This window comes from Plectropomus leopardus, chromosome 9 (assembly GCF_008729295.1).
Source record: "Plectropomus leopardus isolate mb chromosome 9, YSFRI_Pleo_2.0, whole genome shotgun sequence".
Lineage (NCBI taxonomy): Eukaryota > Metazoa > Chordata > Actinopteri > Perciformes > Serranidae > Plectropomus > Plectropomus leopardus.
Genome location: NC_056471.1, coordinates 11,549,378 through 11,569,446, shown reverse-complemented (window position 1 = coordinate 11,569,446; position 20,069 = coordinate 11,549,378). Strand labels below are relative to the sequence as shown.

General features: G+C 41.6%; 1 protein-coding gene across 1 annotated transcript; it reads right to left on the bottom strand.

Annotated features, from left to right (window-relative positions):
* Positions 1–6,597, bottom strand: stc2a (stanniocalcin 2a). Its single transcript, XM_042493798.1, has 4 exons — positions 6,101–6,597; positions 4,016–4,158; positions 3,130–3,341; positions 1–2,896 (listed from the first exon to the last, which is right to left on the bottom strand). The coding sequence occupies exons 1-4, from the start codon at positions 6,237–6,239 to the stop codon at positions 2,533–2,535; spliced, it is 858 nt and encodes a 285-aa protein (XP_042349732.1). The 5' UTR covers positions 6,240–6,597; the 3' UTR covers positions 1–2,532.
* Between the last annotated feature and the right edge of the window lie 13,472 nt (positions 6,598–20,069).

Sequence of the window (20,069 nt, the reverse complement as noted above, 5' to 3'; positions counted from 1 at the left end):
TACAGACAAAAATACTTTAATGATAACAAGATACATCTGACTTCATGAGTCCAAAGATATTGATAGGATCATATGCCCAATGTCTTACAGATGAGTTACAAACTTCTAGACCATGTTCTGTGTTTTCAACGGTGAAAGCAGAGTCCTTGTGCTTAATGCAACGTGGCGATGGAGCACTGACAATACCGGAAACGTGGTTAATTTTTTTTTTTTCCTCTGAACGCATAAAGAGAAGCCATTCAAGCCACAACATTATTACAAAAAGCCATATCAAACCTAATGACAGAGAGCTGAACAGATTGTCACTTTACACACATACAGTACATTCTCAAAAAGGATTAGCTTATGTCTCGTGCCGGGATGTCACAGGAATCCCAACTTCCACAACAGAGTTTAAAAAAAAAGAAAAAAAAGCCTGAACGCCTCACTGATGATTCAAACCCTCTGAGCTTATTAAAGTACACGATTGGGAAAAAAACATTACCTTACTGTAATAAAAGTGAAAAAAAAAACTTAACTGAGCCACATAATCTGATTTTCTGTTTGCACCAGTCGCTCCCCAGCATGTGGTGTCCTGTGCTCACAAACTACACAGCTAAAAGCATGCAACTGGCCTGAAATGGTCAAAAGCCTGTGTCTGTGACCTAAAGGAGGGAGAGAAGAAGATGGAGTGAATCATCACATTAAAAAAAAAAAAAAAAAAAAGTCGTCTCTCTCCTGCTAGCTCCGCTCCTCTCTGCCTCTCTGGCTCTTGGCTGTGGCCCAGAGGAATTCTCTGGTGGCCTCAGTAAATATAACATTTAGAATAACAGCGCCAGAGCCCCCGTGTGTGGACTTAACCCAGTTCCTGGTTCCTCGCTGCGTTGCCTGCGGCTCTAACGGGTAGAATAACAGGCCTTCATGTCTCTCCTGACCTAGGTAAGGGACCAGAGAGGAATAAGGGCTAATTTAGAGGGGGCCAGAGATCTGGAGGATTTCTGTCAAGCCTCTTTCCTGCCCACTGGGATGCCACAAAAGGGTAACATTGATCTTCTAAAGAGGAGCTCAATCTGGTCCTAAGGAGCATGTGGGGATACAAGACTTGGCGCTGCAGTTGATAAGGGGTTGCTCAAATGAAATATCCTACACAGTAAGGTCTGATTAGAGGGCTCTGGTAACCTGGTCTTATTTCTTAACCCGCAGCGGTCCAATGTGAACTAACAATCATCCCAAAGTGCAAAATCTAAGACTTCTGTGGCTCAACATCATCATAAAATAGTTCAACATTAAATCTCCCCCGACGACACAGTATCATCCATTCACTTAAATCACAGAGAAGCGGTCACCGTGGACAATAACAAGTTTAGGCACCTTGATGTGTGTGATTTTATGTTCGAAAGGACTTGGGTGAGCATCCTCTCTTTGCGAAAGTTCACCGATAGCTGACAGTTAGATGGAAAACCAACTCAAGGAGAATGTATAACATCTGACAGTTCAATTATTATTCGTGAACAAGAACAATAACGTCTCCTGAAGCTATGAACATTAATCTGTAAGGTCACCGTGCCACTATTTCTGGTGCTCAATTATCAATGAACGGTGGTAACATGATACTTTTTGCATTACATCAGATGCCTCCCATTGTTTCATTCATTGTTGCCCAGATATCAGCGCTCGATGAAATCAGAGATCAGTCTTGGCTCTCTTATTTCTAGCTTTGTGAGAGACTTATCAATACATACAAGTGTGAAATAACTGTCCATATTCATAGTATTACATTTGCATCCTATTTAGAGTGGATTTTCACTTGAAGAATGCACAAGTTTGTTGGCTTCGTGGCCATCATGCACTACAATTCATATGTGCCAGAACTGGACTTGAAACCTGTACAATTTGTATTTAATCATCAAGTATCTATAATTATAATACACATTCCCACTTTGAAACGACATATGGTGTATGTTACATATCTACAGACCAATGTGTGATGGGTGCAATACTGTGAAGAGAACAATAGACAGCACGCCATATACTATGTCATCTATAGTATATCAGTATTGCATATTGTAACTATATTTATACATGTTTATATAAATATAGATAAGTATATTTCTATGTACATTTTGATACTTCAACATTGCATACAGAATAAAATAAATAATACAAATATAATCAAATCTTACAGTAAGTATGATTTGAGAAATGCTATATTAGAGCCAAAATAGTCCTAACAGTTGAAATAATCATGATAATAACAATTATTATTCAATTTAAAAAAATCGTGGCCTACAGTCTGGCATAACAGTACAAGCTACACCACAATTACCCTGCAAGTTTAGCATGTGGGACTGCTGGAATGACTGGAGAGGGCGGAATAAGGACAGGAAAGGTCGGGGCTTGTATCCTTCTGCTCAGTCTGTCTGGGAATTTGTGTTTGTGTGTGTGTATGTGTGTGAAGATATGTGTGTATTTGTGTGGAGGTGTGCATAAGTCTGCAAGTGTGGTTTTTAAACATCGTAGGGGGGTCAAAAGTCGGGACAGTCTCCTGCGCTTTCACCTCCGGATATCGGTGGCCTCTGGGTCTTCCTGCTCAGCCACGACTCCGGCCTCTGGGCTCTGGCGGCGGGGTCCTTGACTGCGGTTGCGTGGGTGAGTGTTGAAGCCCGCCTTAGCTGGCTTTTCCTTGTCGCCTTGCCGTGGGGGGCGAGGGTGCTCCGGTTCAGGATGGGAAGGCAAGGGGCGGCGGTGGTGCTCAGCAGTGGAGCCAGCGGGAGATGGGGCGAGGGAGGAGCAGAGGCTCAGGCTGTCACACAGAGCCCCCCAATTCTGCTCGCATTGTAGCCGCACACTCCGTGTCAACGCCTCCTTCACCTCCTCTCCACAGCTTAGGAGAATATTCACCAGCTCCACATATGGACTGGGCAGAGAGAGGCAGATAACTCACATGAAGCTTGTGATTTCATGTTTGGAAGCACAATGCATCTAAGTCGAGGCAATGACAAGAATAAATGTGATGGTGTTATTACTATACATGGAGAACAAGCTGAAACTGGCGAAAGAGTCCGGCGAAGGTAAACAATCAGAGATAAAAAGAGTAGGGACAGGCTGGAGAAAATATATCCAAACATGCTGTCCAGAGCAGCCACTCACCCTTTAGGGAAGAGATCTTGGAAATGGATCATCTCCACCATGACGGCCACATTCTCCTTTGCAGCAGAGCACAGGTTGTGTTTGATGTAACACTCTCTCTGCAGCTGGAACACCATCTCTTTAATGGACACACACTTTCTGCTGATGCAGCTGAACTTGTGCCGTAGCCCATGTGCCATACATTTCAGAGCATCCTTGATAAAGGACTTCCCCTGTGTACACACAGACACAACTGTTGGGTGAAACACATCAGCCAGAGAAAACCCTTAGGCTCATTTCACTATATTACTAAATAGTTTTGGTACTTTGGAGATGATGTGCACCTGTTTCAGCCGTGCTGGAGTGTATGTGTGGTTGCGTTAGAGCAAACTTGATGTGAATGTGTAACTATATGCCTCTAATACAGAATGGGGTGATGAAAGTCTGCATGAATAGCAGTAAACTGTGCTATTCTTCTGCTCAAATCCTCTGGATTTGCCTGCCAAGGATTCCTAGAATGTGACCCTATAGACATGTTAAGACCCCAGTCAGGCCTGGCTTGGCAGGGCTTCAGCCTCTGCTATGTATGAAAAGGGAGCTAACTAGGCATCTTGCCAACTGGCTCATGACCCTTGGTCCTAACTGTACATGCACCAGTCCACTGAGAGGGAAGTGAACTTCCCAAGAGAGGAAAAGAGCTTATGAGATCAGTATATGCAAGATCGCACGTCTAGGAAAAGTGATATTTTTTGAGGTATGTAGGGAGAAAAAAAAAGCACAAGTAAACAAATCTGTCTGTGAACGACGAGTGTGAAGCAGCGAACCAGTGAAAAGGAAAAGGAATGTTGCCTCTGGTTATATCTTTTTTTTTTGCAAACACACACTCACACACAGACTAGTTTAGTACCTGAGAGTCAAATTTGCCAGCGTTGTGCAGGAACGTCATGCAGATTTCCTGTAGCCCTCGTATCTCGCAGGAGTTATTCTCAAAGCACTCAAACACACCACAGCCGACATCCCCTGCACTCACCAGGCAGTGCTGGATCTCAGCTGGAAAGAGAGAACAGGTTAGGGGGAGGGACCTTATCATCTGTTCACAGCAGAGACAGCAGCAGATTGTTACAGGCGTGTTGGCAATGAAGACCATACGGCTTGAAGGCACAACTCCACTTCAGCACTTGAGATTGCTGCACTAATCACAAAGCTGATGTGGCGTATAACTATTTCCACAGACACAGGCGGTCGCTCGTGTGTTCATGACCTAGAGTCTGAGAGAGAAAGGGGAAAGAGGAGGGTGGGGGGAGTCTAATTTCCCAAAGCTGAGGGGTTTCTGCAGAGGAACACTTGGTGACAGATATTACTGTGTCATTCTGCACCACAATCCATCTGCACTGCCTAGCATTGAGATGGGATGGTGCATTGCAGATACAGACTACTTGTGGAGGAAATGCAGTCATTTCGATTGTCTAAATGTGCATCAACAAGTCTCATTATTGCATTCAAAGAGAGATTGCATTTAAAAAAAGGTGCATCATTAGCTACAGGAGGGGGCACAACAGCAGCAATGCAGGCAAAAAAAAAGAAGTATGTAAGTATATGTCATGTGAATACATAATGTCAGCTCCTGCACACCACTGGCTGGCTCTCAAGTGCCATTTTCTCTTTACTGTGGCCATGAAAGACAGGAATAAAACAAATGTTTGAGGACAGAAATTACCATGTGAAAGTGAAGGTCTCTTTTTTCACCCCAAATTGCTGTGTATCATGAGACATCTGACTACCAGCAGGGAACCTGTCACAGAAAACTGCCGCTTTACCCTATATGACATTGTCGGGAGTTGTTTTACTCTATGGCAAATTGCAGGTTGGGTTAGGAGCCAACAGGCCGTACACAGTTTGGCTATGAAAACCCCAACTGTTGACTTAAGTGAAAACATAATTACACGCGTGGTTTGTCTTGAAGCTGATAACTGATGGGCTTAAGAGCATTTTTTCCTCTCTCTTTGACTCGGAAGTGCGCGCCAGCTGCGTAAAGAAGACAGCAACTAAAATGTGACTTATTAGAAATCACGCTTGTCAACAAAGAGCCTCTGTTTGGGGGGGTGTAGTAGGGGGAAGGGGAAGAGCTGCTGGTAGGCACTGAGTTGAACTTTAGTGCGCAGGAAAAGTGAGCCGCTGTCAGCAGTGCTTGTTTTGGCATCACGGGAATGTGCTTGGATCGTACGAGCTTGGCCGCAACGTGCATTGAATTACACAGTGGTGTTACCAGGGTCTCTGCTGTGAAACCTGCATTGGAGTTTACCCCTCATTTTTTCACTATGGAGGCGAGATAACAATTATGCTGTAATATTTTGACACAGGTTCACATGGTAGGAAGTCATGCTGGGTATGAAAGGGGCCAATGTAAACGACGAGTTTCACAGAAAAGGCAGCCCAATGTGGTGTTAGTGCTTTGGGTTAATTACGCAGGACGCGCTCGTCTTTTTTATGGTATTTAAGCAATGTTTCCCAAGAGGACTGGCTCAAGAAATAAACTCCAACAATAATTAATGCTCCACTAACCTGCTTAAACGCATCATCCACCATTCATCTGAGGAGACAACGCATGCCAAAGCCATATTTCTTCAAGATAACCACTGAAACAGTTACCTATAAGGCGCGCACACACCAGCGCGCACGCACACCTAGATGCGCTGCCGTATACATTACCTATTACCTTGCGCCGTTCTATTAATAGTTTACTAACATATTGGATTTCTGTCTGAGAGTATTTACAAGATATCGTCTTCCTGAGTAATCGAAAAGGGTCACTCGTGTTCACCGTAGCGCCGGGATTTAAGTTAGAAGCAGCGGATTGCTCAAAGGACGAGTCCCCTCAGCATGGTTTAACGTGCAGGCACAGAAACACGTGTACGGACAAACCCTGAGGAGATGTGCTGCACCAACCAAGAACCTCCACATTTCCACTCACACTTTTTTTTTTAGTTCTTACCTGTATTCTGCAAAGAGAGGCGTCCTTTCTGGCTCGCGGGCTTCTCCGGGAGGCTGTCATGGATATCAATATTATCCGATCCCACCACTTGCTCCAGCACTGACAAAACCAGCAGCGCCACGGCCAGTTTGACCAACATTGCGTCTCCGACAGTGTGCTCCGATTTCCAGCAAAGATCCCCGGCAGTGTGTGTGTGTGTGTGTGTATGTGTGTGTGTCAGTGAGTGTGTATGTGTGTGTGTGTGTGCGCGTGTGTGCGTGTGTGTATATGTGTGTGTATGTGTGTGTGTATGTGTGTAAGGGTTCACCTTGGATCAGTGATCAGCGCAGCTGCGGCTTGGTGTCTTATTGGGGCAGCTGTGGGACTGAATGCATGAGCTGGAAGGGATGCTGCCTATATTTCTCAGAGCCCCGGGTGTCAATTTGGATGAAGGAGTTAAGCAGGTGTTGTCGGTTGGAGCTTCACAACCAATCAGAGACGCAGACATCCACGTCCAAGGTTTTAGGGGAGTGTCCAGTGAAAGTCCCCTTTTTTTGCAATAAAACTGGCGCTATAAAGCAATATTCATGAGTGAGTTGATTGTGACAGCAATGGGATGATCACGCAGTCGTTCAAAAAAAAAAAAATCTGCAAAAGTCAACAATATCTATAACACATAGATCTCTACAAAGGCACTGTAATGATCTTTTAGCAGCTTATATGATTTGCATGTATAGTTCCTGCTTGTTGTTGCAGCAGCTAAAGTCAATAGAAAGTCTGTTTTTTGTCATGAAACTGGAGCACTTATTTAGGCTACAAGGCTGCGGGAGGATCAAGAAAGCTTGCCAACAAACTGGAGAAAATTGAAGCACATGATGTCCAAGCACTCTGCATAAAATAGGCTTAGCTTGTGGCTCTACAAGTCATTAATGCTAGGTAGTAAATAAATTCACTATGGCTTCAAAGATGTCTGCAGCCGTTCACAGAAAGTAGGTGAAAAGTCTGCAAAAGAAACACTCAATGAAAATGAATCACACTGTATAATCTTGCAATCAATGTTCTAATAATGTCAGAACTTTATATGATATATTGATTTTGAGATCATGCTATAATTACTACTCCTATAAATAGAATGCCCTTAACTAACTTTTTTTTATGGGGAAGTGAATGAATCGTGAAGTGAATATGAAGGGGTCTGTTACACAATGCCCAGTTTAGTCTGTGACAATGAGGTCTGCTAACCACTACTACAGGGAGTGATCTAAGAATAGAGGACCAACATTGGCAGAGGTTGTACATTTGGAGACCTTAGAGGAATCTTTTTCAAGAGCAACACTTGAGGATGCCATGTGGAATAACTGCAAGCAGACTGCAGTGAGAACATAAAGTCTCTGTCTTCGAAATGTTTCCAGTGACCTAATGGTGTTACTACTTTCAGGTAAAGTCCACTATAGGAGCCAGTAGTGCGATATAAGCCAGCATGCAGCCGTGTCACTCGTGAAGCCAGAGGGCCACCGGGGGACAGGAAATGGCAGGAACTGACTATCAGGGTGCAAGGTGGGGGACTGCACTTGGGTCTCAAGCCTCTAGGGGGCCCAGTGATTCTAATTGTGCCATCCTCTTCTTAACTACATCGCACTACTAGAGCAACCTCACCATCATAAATTTCCAGCCAATCATAGGTCTAAGCATAGACAAGATATCAGCACGTCTCTATTAGGCTTGGATGGTATAATGGTATACCAAGGTATTTAGAAATCCCAAATGTATACTTTTCAATATTTTCATAAATATAGGTGCTCCTCTTTCTATTAAACTGACTGAATGCAGTGCACAGCATGCACCACCAGAGCTCAGTCTCCAGTCTCTACTGGTGGGACAGGCAGCTGAGCTGAAATACACTGCAACACCTAGTGGTGGAGGGATAAGTTACAGGACTAAACAGCTGGCGGGCAGCAACGGCAGAGAGCGACCGTGGGGAATAACAACATGTTTTTACATCTAAGTTACAGCTAATTTGGTGAAATAAAGATTTATTTCAACCAAATGGGAGCAGGTGATTGCTGGAACAGTGGACTTACTAACTAAATTACTAACAAGAGTAACCAAGATAGTTTGGGTGAGTATATTTTGTTTGAATGGAGTGTGTTTTATGATGAGTTAACGAGGCAATTAAGCATCATCAGTCGTCCATGACCGAGAGAAAGTTGAATTCAAAATGTTTATAGTTGTATTTCTCTGTTTAATAATTAAGGAAAACAGTTGTGGGAATAATACTTTTCTTAATATTTTGTGGGCTTTTATTTTTATTTATTAGTCTGACAAGAAAGCTGAAAGTAAGTAGCGCACTTGCTGGCCAGGAGGATGGGTGGCACACAGTGTAAAAGCGGCTTTAGAGATGACCTGCAAACTTTGAAAATCATAGCAAGTGGCTTTCTTATTGTAGTGCTTCACTGTTAAAATTCTCAAGTTTGAAATAAACTTCAACCTCCATCATAGTGTGGCAGTAGTAATGAGGAACGATAATGTGGTTTAGTGTCTAAGTTATATCGGGTGGCAGTGGGGACCAAACTAAAACTCAAACCCAGACACAAATATGTTACGTCACTGCTCTGGCGCCCCATAAATGAACATGGGGAAATGATTGTTTTTGTGTGTGTGTGTGTGTGTGTGTGTGTGTGTGTGTGTGTGTGTATGTGTTTGTGAAAGTCAGACGGAAGAAGAGACAGATAAACGTATCTGATTGTGGCGAGCTGAATTTCTTAGATCTGTGCCTTTGAAATGTGCTTATCATAACATTTCATTTATTTTCATAAAATCCTTTTCATTTGAAGCGCTGGCTCTGTTTGCTGGGGAAAAAAACCCTTTAAGACCCAGGCTATATTTAGACCATCAATGAAATTAGTCTAGAGCAGGAATTGGACTCCTGCTCTAACCTAACCGAAATGACGATCACTTATAGCTCTAAATATAGATAATTATTATCTTTAGACTGCAGTATCTATTGGTTTAATTGAGGTTTTGAGTCAGTGGAATAAATTTTGGAGAAGTCACCACAGCTGAGAAATGGGAGGTATTTTGGCCAGGAGACGGTGCAGCGTAGAAAACCTCAACATTTCAATATTCCCATTATATTCTTATGGTGGATGTGGTAGACCTTGTCTGCCATGAATTGATGATGATCTTGTCTTACTTTTGTCTTCTATCCTCATAATATTGCACTAATGCAAAGATTAGTTTGGATATTAGTAATCCACATTTAATACAGCATCATTATAGACTTTGTTCTCCTCAATAAAAAAAAAGTTGTTCCAGTCTGTGTGCCACAAATTGGCTTTAGGTTGACGAGCACAGAACGGAAATTGCAATGCAGCAGTATTTTCAAAGTCCACTGGATTTCCAGCAGGCTCACACAGGAGGGTGTAGCGCACCGTGGCGCGCGTCTGGAGATGGGCTTGGAGCGTTTCCAGTTGTGCCTTTACCACAAACTGGAATCTCCTGCTCAATTCACGTCTGTTAAAAGCTGCCCACGCTGTGAACACACCCTCGATTTGGCCCAATCAGGGTGCTGCAGTGGACCACAGGCTTGTAATAGAGTGCGTCATGGCTGCCTACTGGTGCTGCATTCATGTCATATGGGAAAAACTGCTGGAGGTCTTCAAACCAAGACTAACGACCTGGAAGTATTACAGTTATTTAGGGACTTTGACATTCCTGTTATTGACTTTTCTCTGGCATTTTAAAGCACTTAGCAGACATTAGTGAGTTAACAGCCGACATTAGTAAGTTAACAGCAGACCCGATTCCAATGCAGAAATGAATTGTTTTTCTTTATCAGTTAGCATTTTTGACCAAATTCAAAAAATCACTCAAGGTCCACTTATTAGCATTTTACAGAGCTCTTAACCACATTTCACAGTCTTCCTCAGTGGATGGAGAAAGCACAGTGAGTTATCTTGGGTATCTTTCAACATATCTCCATGACAACGGAGCAATCCGCTGAGGAACCACTGGTTAGTGGACCCTTTTTTTTTTGTCAACTTGCTGTTTATAAGATAAAAAATAATGGATTATGCTTTACAGTTAGCATAACTTATTTTGTTTAAAACATTTGAAATATCAAGTAAGGGTGACTGGTGGATCAGTAGTAGTACCATGGGGTAGTTTTTTCCATTTATTTAGTTTTTATTGAGTGGATCCTCTTACATGTATGTTTACCTAATGCACCAAGAAATGCAGCTTTGAGCCAACAAAGGCAAGAGTCAAATTTTGAAAGACAATTGGTTTTGGGGGATCCAAAAAGTAGCTCATAGCACTTAGTGGCTAACTCAAAACAAAAGAACAAAATGTCTGTATCCTGCCCTCTGAACAGAGGACGAGATCATTGAGATTTGTTATTGACATGTTATGCCATTGTTATTGTCCATAAAATCTGCCTGTGTGTATATGTCACACTATAGACAGGTGCTGTTGTGTTAAACATCACGCCCATCATACCTGTTTTGCTTCCGCGATGCTGTCATGCTCTCTAAAATCACACACTGGAAGGGCATGATGACACTGTTGTTTATAGCGGTGCTATGGTGAAATAACCCCCCAATGCCAGTGCAGAGACATGAGAAATTATACACTGAAGTTACACTGAAGTCACAATTTCCACATTAAAGATATCTATAAGATCGTGGAGGTATACTCTGCAGGATTGTCGGTCCTCACTCTGGTGTGGTGGTGTGCCTCACTATATTTGTGTTTTTTAATGGCACCTTGTCTCTTGCATGCCTGCTGCTTAAAGTCCAACACCTGGTTACTACCTTTTTCTAAGGGCAGTGACCAGAGTGCTGTGGGGGCACACACCAATAAATGTCACATGTTTTTTTGTTGGTGTTTTTAAATTCAGTATAGTACATCTTGAAGGCTGGGAACTAAGAACTATCTAGCAGATTTAACCACCAAGTAAATGATACTTTAAAAATAAGACAACACAGGAAACTGAAGTGAACTGCAGAAAGGTGAAGAAAAGTGGTACTCTAGGTACCGTTTGTATTTCCTACTTCACTCGAATGCAGCACAAAATGCCAAACATTGGCACTAGGAACAAGAACATTCAGCGGTTTGACTACCCAAAAATGAATGAACATCATGATTTAAAACTTTATTCACAAAGTTAAAAATAATCACGTTTTCCAGAACAGCTTGCACTGGGTGAGCAGGCAGTCGCTCACTGTATATTTTGAAACACAGCTGTAAACACATCTAATTTAAAGTAGCTACAAGGACTTTTTGACTGGTTATGGAACAGTCCCAGTCTAATACTGACGCCCCTATAGGACCGACAGCACGGGTGAAAACATGGGTCAACCTTGGTCAGTCATTTAACAGATGGAGAAAACTGCAGGATTCAGAACTGATCCTGAATTGTCCCACTTCCTCCTAGACAGGCATGTAATTTGCGTATTTTATCAACCAATTGCCAGAAAAAAATGTGAACATTTTTTGTTTTTAAGAACCATGGATACATAACATTTACACACTATTTTGTAGTACACTATAATGAAGGTGTGTTTAGGTTTAGGTACAAAAACTACTTGGTTATGGCTAGAAAAAGATGTGTAGGCTTAAAATACTCATTTTTGGTGGCACAAAAGCCATTGGAAAACCAGTGATGGGTCAGTGGAAAACACCCAAGTTTAGTCGCTCAAATGCAACAAAAATAATGCGAAGGGTCATACATAACAATAGGTTTTGTTATTACTTGGATTTGAACAGTGGTCTGAAGACCTGGCAACCATGTCACATATGTCACACAATCATTCAATCAATCACACACCATCCCCTCCACCGCCTGATGACAAAATCAGCTCATACACTACGTCACTTTGAAAACATTAATATGTATGAAACCAAGCTGCGAGGCTGAACAATGAAGCTAGTGCGGAAGTGCCAAAAACTGCAGTTCCTCTAATAGCTACTTAAGGCTGGCTCCAGAACAGTGTATATCCTCATAGTACTCAGTGTTAAAATGCTCAGCTTTATAGCAGAAATAAACATGTTTACAGCCTGGTACAAAACAGTTTTGAGCTCTGTGGCTAATTTAAACATTCATGACAACTGTACAGGGGGGTGATTTGTTTTCCTTTTTACAAAAAATAAAAATTGACCCGTTACATATTATTCAGGCCCAAAGTTGAGCGACAGGCTGTCTGCCGAAATTGTCCTCAGTTTCTCAGTCAGATCCACCCCTCGCTCCTCCACAGCTACAGCCTCTCATCCCATCATGGTCACTTCTGGCTACCAAACACCAAGATGCTAAACTCTTGAAAACATGAGTCCACAAACCAATGGGTATGCCATTAATATTTACAGTCTATATATTAAATTTGCAAATGCAACATCTCTGAGTTTGCAGAAACATACATACAATGTGAACACTTTCTCCTGGGCTAATTTTATTTATATAATACATTGCGAGATGTATGTAGATGAATAAATAGTTTGAGTTTCACATACATCCTCCAACACCATCCAACTAGACTTGTGTCAAGGGTAACTGAAATGCTGACTTGTGCTACAGCTCTCAATAAACTTTGTCTTTACCCTCCATCATTTTCTCAAAGGGGCCTAACAGTCATGCAAGTCTCAAAAGAGAGACAACAATATGGCTCACACCTTAGCTACTTCCATCATCAGCTCTGGAAAAAGAAATGAAACTTTTATTTTTATTTATCTTTTTAATCAGGCAAGTGGGTTGCTAGATTAACCCTTTAACTCCTGGGTCAACCTTTTACTAATTTCATACAAATTTTTGGGCCATTTCTTGTTAAATTGCTTGTTGACCTTTTCCATGTTTTTTTTTTTTAAGAACTCAAACCAATTTGCTCTGCTTTCAAAGGGTTAACTAGCCTGACATGGTATTTTATTTCCCACTGGCAATCAGGTAACGTACAGCCTTGAACTCTATGTTTGAGCTGTATGTTTTGTAAGTGTGTCACGGTGATGTTGCACTTACACATATCAGGACCTTCAACCTCACTTGTTCACAACTTGTCTGCATCTGTTATGATATTATTGCCACAGATGTTTGTGTGGCAGCTGGAGTGACATGTTTTTTATTTTTATGTTTAATCTATCTTTTTTTCAGAGGTATTCAGACTCATGTTTATGTTGTGTAAAGGCATTGTCTCCTTTTAGTGACACTGTCCAGAAAATAGACAAGTATGCTTTGACAGGAGTAACACTCATTCACTTTGACTGCTGTACTGTAAACATACAGAAAGCAGACATGTGTTCTGAGTTGGGACCCCTGGGGCCCTGGCAAGTGATCAACCAATGAAACCACAACAGAGAGGCCAGGCTGGGGTGTGTGTGTGTTTGTGTGTGAATGGGGGGTCACTTCACTAAAAGGGAAGCTTCTGTAACAGCAATTAATGTTACTAGTTTACAGACTCCTTATGGTAGTTTACGGGAAGCATGTGGGTGTAATCGGCTAAAAGTTCAGGCTGAGTTGTGGAATGCTGCTGGACAATAACTCCCGAGTGATCCAAAAAAGACTTTAAAAAAACTTCCTCTCCACTGACACTGACACAGGTTTTTTTTTTGTTTTGTTTTTTTTGTGACAAATGAGTGTCGCTGCCGGTAAACGTGGCCCCAAACTGTTTTTTTCCCCTCAAGTCCTTTCAGCCTGAACAGAAACAAAACTGATTTTACACTAACCTACGTTCCCTCTAAGTGGTCCATGATCTTATATTTTTAATGAGGAAATTGTGACTTTAATGTAACTTCAGTGCATAATATCTCATGTCTCTGCACTGGCATTTGAGGGGGAAAAAAGCATGGCTGCAATGAAGGTATCTGACTGCATAATTATTTTCGGAATGGAATTTGGAATTTTGTCTCAATGCCAAAAAGAGAAACAAAACAAACAAACACACAAAAACAGCTCCAATTGGTGTAACTGGTGTAAAAAGCGATGAGTAAACATTGCAAGATAAAGAGGGATGGCTTAATATTTGGGGAAATATGTTTATTTGCTTTCTTGCCGGAGAAGACTGATACCACTCTTGGTATCAATCTTGTCATTTAAAGGGACAGATCACCTCAAAATCAAAAATACATGTTTTTCCTTTTACCAGTAGTGCTATTTATCAGTGTAGATTGTTTTGGTGTGAGTTACTGGGTGTTGGAGATATCAGCCGTAGAGATGTCTGCCTTCACTATTTTGGTGCCACTCAAAAATTATAACTTAAAACCTCAAAACAGCAATGCCTCTTCCCAGAAATCATGACCCAGTTACTCACGATAATCCACAGAAACTGCTGTGAGCAGTTTCATGGAGGAACTATTTTCTTTCTGTAGAACTACACCCACCAACCACATCACAGTGCGGAAGGAAGTGCACATCTACTTATTAAGGAGAGTGTGCAATGTAAACATTAATAGTGTCTTCTTTGTCTGAGCTGTATTGTTTGCTAGTTCAATGGTGATAGGTGAGCTAGTAGTAGATGCACACTTCCTTCTGAGTGTCGTTTGCTTGAAAGAAAATAGGTCCCAACCCCCATTTTAGGGTTAAAAAGCATCACAAGGGGTCTCAAGGTCTTATTGATATAAAAGAAAAAAGGTATCCTAAAAAATATACAGTAGGCCTTTATATAGTTTAGAATATTATTCAAGATATAAACTTTTAAAAATCTCACAGGATAAGGGCACATGGAACACTGACTGTGTTCACAAAGCGCCTTCTCTGTCTGCTGAACAGCCTCGTCCTGCATTAGAAAAGTACAGAGTTAAAACTGAAAACAAGCTAATGGAACAACAGCCAAGTGTCATAGAGAAAAAAAAAACCCACTAAGTGCATTCCAGTGACCATTCTGTCATACTACATAGCATAGCAAAAAAGGATGAAGTATGCCCCAATCAATAGTATGTCAAAAGCAGTTTGTCGAAAATACCAGGTTGTTCTACTACATCTGGTCGGATTTAGCAATATGCAAGCCAGCATGCTTTTCTGGGTATTCTGACCCACAATCCTCTTCACAGCGGAAGATGCATCAGATTGACTGAGCCACAAACACATGACAGCTGATGGATGACACCACACTTACGGAACTGATAACCAGTCCAGTGGTAATAATAGGAATATAAATTGTTTAAGTAATCAAAATAATCATAAAAATGACCAACAACAACAAAAATGAAAAAATGAAAAAAATAAAAGTAACAATGATTGAGAAAAGCATAGGCAAATTTTACTGTCACTTATGCTGCTATAACTTAGAAGTTAAAGTACAAACATTGCAAAGTAACAACAACCAGTTCCCCAGATTGATCTCTATCTCAGGCAAGCTCAGCGAATGGCTTTTTGTTTTTTCTCTATGGTAACAGATATATGAGCAAGAGGGTCAAAAGTTCAATGCACAGTGTTACGAAGAAGTAGTATGTTCAGATTGCGTCCATACTGCAGGCAATACATAATTTTAAGGGCAGCTGCAGAGCCTAAGAAAAAAAAGATGAAAAAATAAAAATGTGGTTTGGAATGCACCCACTGAGCTTGTCAAATGAAAGAAGGCTACAATGTACGTATGATAGTTCATTTTTAAAAAAAAAAGAAAGTAAAAGAAAAAAAAACATAAGAGAAACCAAGAATCATATGAAAAGTTTTTAAAAATTGCATTTTACACACATTTCCTGCAGTTATTATTTTCACTATTTGGGTCAATGGTACAGTTTATCAGTTGTTCTGTACTGTTACTGTTATGTTATTTTATGTTATCTATTTCACTTAGTCAAGGGTCATTGATTTACCAAATGATAGAAAGGGGTCTTTCAAGGAAAAAGGTTGGAAAGCACTGACCTATGCAATACAATCTAAGCTCATGCCATGTGTTTACTCTTCAATGTTGTTATTTGGCCTCAGAGGTTGAGTTCAGACTAATGCAGGACAGGGCCCCAAAAACATAATGTGAACAGTCTAAAAAAATCAGGGCACTAAATCCAAGCTGAGCATACAGCCTCACAGTGTAAACATAACTTATAAAACCTTTCAGAGGAGAAAGAGCATGAGAAGGGAGCACTGTTCAGCTGTGAGAAATATCAAATACCAAAGTCTTCGAGGAACCTGAAGATGATATCTTAGTTTCTAAATTTGGCCCCGTTTATGACTGTGCGCATTTGTGCGTGTGTGTGTGTGTTGCTGGTGTCAGGTAAAAAGCTTGTATCTCTTGCGTGTTGACTTTGTGGGAGCCGCATTTAAGAAAAACATGCTTGTTTTAGCAGGATGACAGTGCATGTTTGGCCTCATCCAACAGAGTTTTATGAGTCCAAGGAGTTGAGAAACTGTCTCAACTCATTAAAGAGCATGTAAACTTGATGTTTTGCACTGTGAGTGTGCGCACCGCAACAGAAAAACATGCATTTTTGTTACACGGAGCTGCAGACATCTTTCTCTCTCTCCCCCATTAATGTACTCTATGGTGCGTTAACTCACCTGACTCGTGAAAAGAGAGGTTTTACTGGCCCAGCTCAGCAGGCAAACTCTGGGCTCTGATTCCAACCGGCATGAAAGCGCCACATATCAGACCCTCACTTAACTTGCCTCAAACAATGTGCTATTATAGAGTTTGCTCTGTATGGGTTATATTGCTAGAGCGCTGGCAGATTACAAAGTGCTCCATCTCATTACTGTCCATATAAGCCCACAGGCCTCGCCAGCACAAAGGAGTGATTGAGTGATAAGGGGAAAGAGATGGCCCGTGGCTGCCCATGAGAGCCCTCACCTTGGCTGCTCTAGCCTCGATGAGGGCAGAGGTGATGTCATCATGGCTAGAGACACAGGGGTCGACCCCTCTGATAGGTGGGCATGCTGGGACAAAAGAGAGCAGATGGGATACAAAGGCCCCATTTAATGAGAGTGAGACATGAGGCCAGAGCGGACTCCGTGGGTGGCACATAGTGTCATAGCTGCTGAAAAGACCGGTGAGCAATTAATCATCTGATTCAAGAACTGGGCAATGGGCTTATTATGTAAGGTCAGTTTGGACAGCAGCATTGAGGCAAAGGGAGCCTTTCTGGGTTACACTATTATTTGATCACACTGATCGCCCAAATATCCTTGATCCCATAATACTGGATCCAGGGATGCTATATTTATCATGATGGTCAGGTCCAACAATTGTGCAACATAATATGACACACTTACCCCTCATTAGAGATGAAGGGTCCTTTGTGGCAGCCTGACAATCATTAAAACTTCTCCCCTGGCTTGGCTTGTTTACTCTGTGGTAATTACCAGGTGATTGTGTAGCCTGTGACCCACATTCAGAGTCAGGTCAGCCAAGACATGGGGGATAATTGACAATATTCAGAGAAGTGCACGTAGAGAAAGAGTGTTAGAGTAGATAGTCATTTGTTCCTGCCTCATTAGACTGTGTTAGAAGACAAGCTGGCTCACAGTATTCTTGCAGTGGAACAATACCTTGTTCCAATGCAGGACCAAAAACGTGGTCTTCTGGTGTGTAAATGTGTTTGAGAGGGAATGCAGCAGCCTCGTTTATCCATTTATGCATTTGGTTATTCGCTCTCTGGTAATATGGAAAATAAATGACTAAACAGACTGTGTAACATATATGTCTTTGAGGTGAGCTCATTTGACCCAATCTAGCCTCTGAAGCATTTTTGGACTGCAAGCCTCTTCAGCTCCACCCATTTCACCTGTCCAAGTCAGTGCACCACTTCTCCTGGCAGTGCTCCTACCATGACAGACATACGTCACTGACTGCCTCCCTTAAACACACACACACACGCACACACACACACACACACACACACACACACACATACACACACACACACCTCTGCTCCATCTTAAATCATTTACCATCAACTCAATCTCAGTGTCACTCACAGCTCCTCATATACTGATGTTAGGTCAGTGGTGCCTTGGTGTCGGACAGCAATGCACCAAGGCACCCTTTAGCAGTGATATGAGACGCACCAGGCTGTGGCATTTTTTTTAATGTTCTGAGCAGCTGCTGTAGTAGAAAGTGTAAAAAAAAAACTTTGGACTTTCACCCAGGAGACCACTGTTTATGTCCCATGTGAAACCAAAAGTTATATTACTAGCAACATAGTTTACTGGTATGTGTAGCATACTACATTAGTAATGTACGTCACGTGACATATGACGTTAAATTATATTAGTAACAAACGTATTCATTTCAGTTGCTCCTGGATTTTGCAATGTTGCGATCACAACAATTCATGCAAATTCACCATTCTCTATGAATTCTGAGCTACCTTGAAATTTGGTCCAATCACTAACTAACTAAACCGCAAAGTTGACCAATAAAAAACGGGTGAAATCTCATTTCATTGTGGAGCTGCACACAGTGTATTGATTCACTCAATCCCTCCTTGCTCCACTTCCTCTCTCTGTTTATGAGAGACCTTTGCTGCAGGAATGTAAGCTCCACACCTGTGACAGAGTCACACACAGTGACAGGGCTAACTGTTAGCATCAAACGGCTAACATTACCCAATGGCTATTAATGACAGAGCTCAGCTGCCTCTGTGTCAGTGTGAGAATGTCGGAACTGTTTAATGGCTTAGTGGCAGATGTTAGATGCTGCTGCCGTGTTAGCTCATGCAAACCAGGCAGAGAGAGCAGCTCGTGGAGACCGTCCATCAGTGCTGATTGTCACCAATCAGCTGTCTGCCCTACCATCAGAAAATAATTTTAAGTCTGCGGGAAACACTGAATACCCACAGCAATAAGCTCAGAATCCGGGACAGCATCAAAAATCCTGAAATGACTGTTATTTGAAGCCAAACTATAATGTTATTTTCTAAATCTAACCAAGGGCTTTTGTTGCATAAACCTTTGAGAGTAAACCCTGTGAATATTTTAAGTCTATTTTAAAAGAGACTGCGTGCATTCAACCAGCAGAGACTGTACATTTGCTGTGAAAACATACGTTTATTTTGACAACACATAATGCATGTAACAAGCGTAAATGTACACGCCATCCCTGAGCATCCTAAACTGATGCTGGACTGATACCTAGAGTGTCATAGCATCAGTATTTGATGAGGTGGGAGTGAGAATGTTGTAAGCATATATGACAGTGGTACAATGACAATTTCTGCTATCATCCCAGATGTTAGCACCCCACTATTTGTTGGCTGTAGCCTTTGGGTTTTTTGACTATGGTTTTTGCAAATATGCTATTCAGTGTGTTTATTATGTCATTATCTCCACAAAGCAGCAGTGGGCATAAAAACAACCAATAAAAGCCAGACCCACCTGTGAGAAACTAATAGATGGCATGCCCCCAACAACACTACAGCGGCCAAACTAAATTCAGTTTGGCAGTGCTCTCGAATTTCTGTCGCATAAGACACTGTGAGGTCTCGGCTACTCAATGTCAATCTAGATCTGTCTAAACAAGAAGGTCCAAGAAGTAGGAAACAGTGACAACTTTTTAAGTTTCTAAAAACAAGAAGTAAACAACTTGATGAGGCCTAAAACATTAGACTCAAATGACTGAATGTTAGAAAATGCAACCAGTCACATGACATTGTTGACTGCCTGCAGGTGAGGGCCTGTAGTGGGATGGTGAATAAAGCTGTGTGAAATGTTTGGGTGATCGCAGCCAAATGTAACACTTGTTTTTGGTTGCATCATGCACTTTGAAATTGTGAACCAGCTGCTAAAAATAACAATATTTTATTTCCATTTCACCAACTTGACTACTTGATTTCATGTGCTGGTTAGGAGTTATAAGAAGTCAGATTCTGAAGGAGAAATATTCAAACTCTTATTTGTGTCTGTGGTTATCCAGTGCTCCTCAGACACATGTTGGACCCTGTAAAACTATGCATTAGTTAGCAATAATAACCCTTTTAGGTAGCTCATTAGAAAAGTGTTATTTGACATGAGACATGATTGGAGAGGATTGTTTCTATACTGGCGCCTGTGTCTACAGAAAACACCATTGGA

What these genes read in the sequence shown, in the direction of transcription:
- stc2a (XM_042493798.1), bottom strand. Translation starts at nt 6,239, where the DNA reads ATGTTGGTCAAACTGGCCGTGGCGCTGCTGGTTTTGTCAGTGCTGGAG. An exon ending in CTGGCAAATTTGACTCTCAG is followed by an intron (nt 3,342 to 4,015) that starts GTACTAAACTAG and finishes GTGTGTACACAG; the next exon opens with GGGAAGTCCTTTATCAAGGA. An exon ending in CAAGATCTCTTCCCTAAAGG is followed by an intron (nt 2,897 to 3,129) that starts GTGAGTGGCTGC and finishes CTCTCTGCCCAG; the next exon opens with TCCATATGTGGAGCTGGTGA.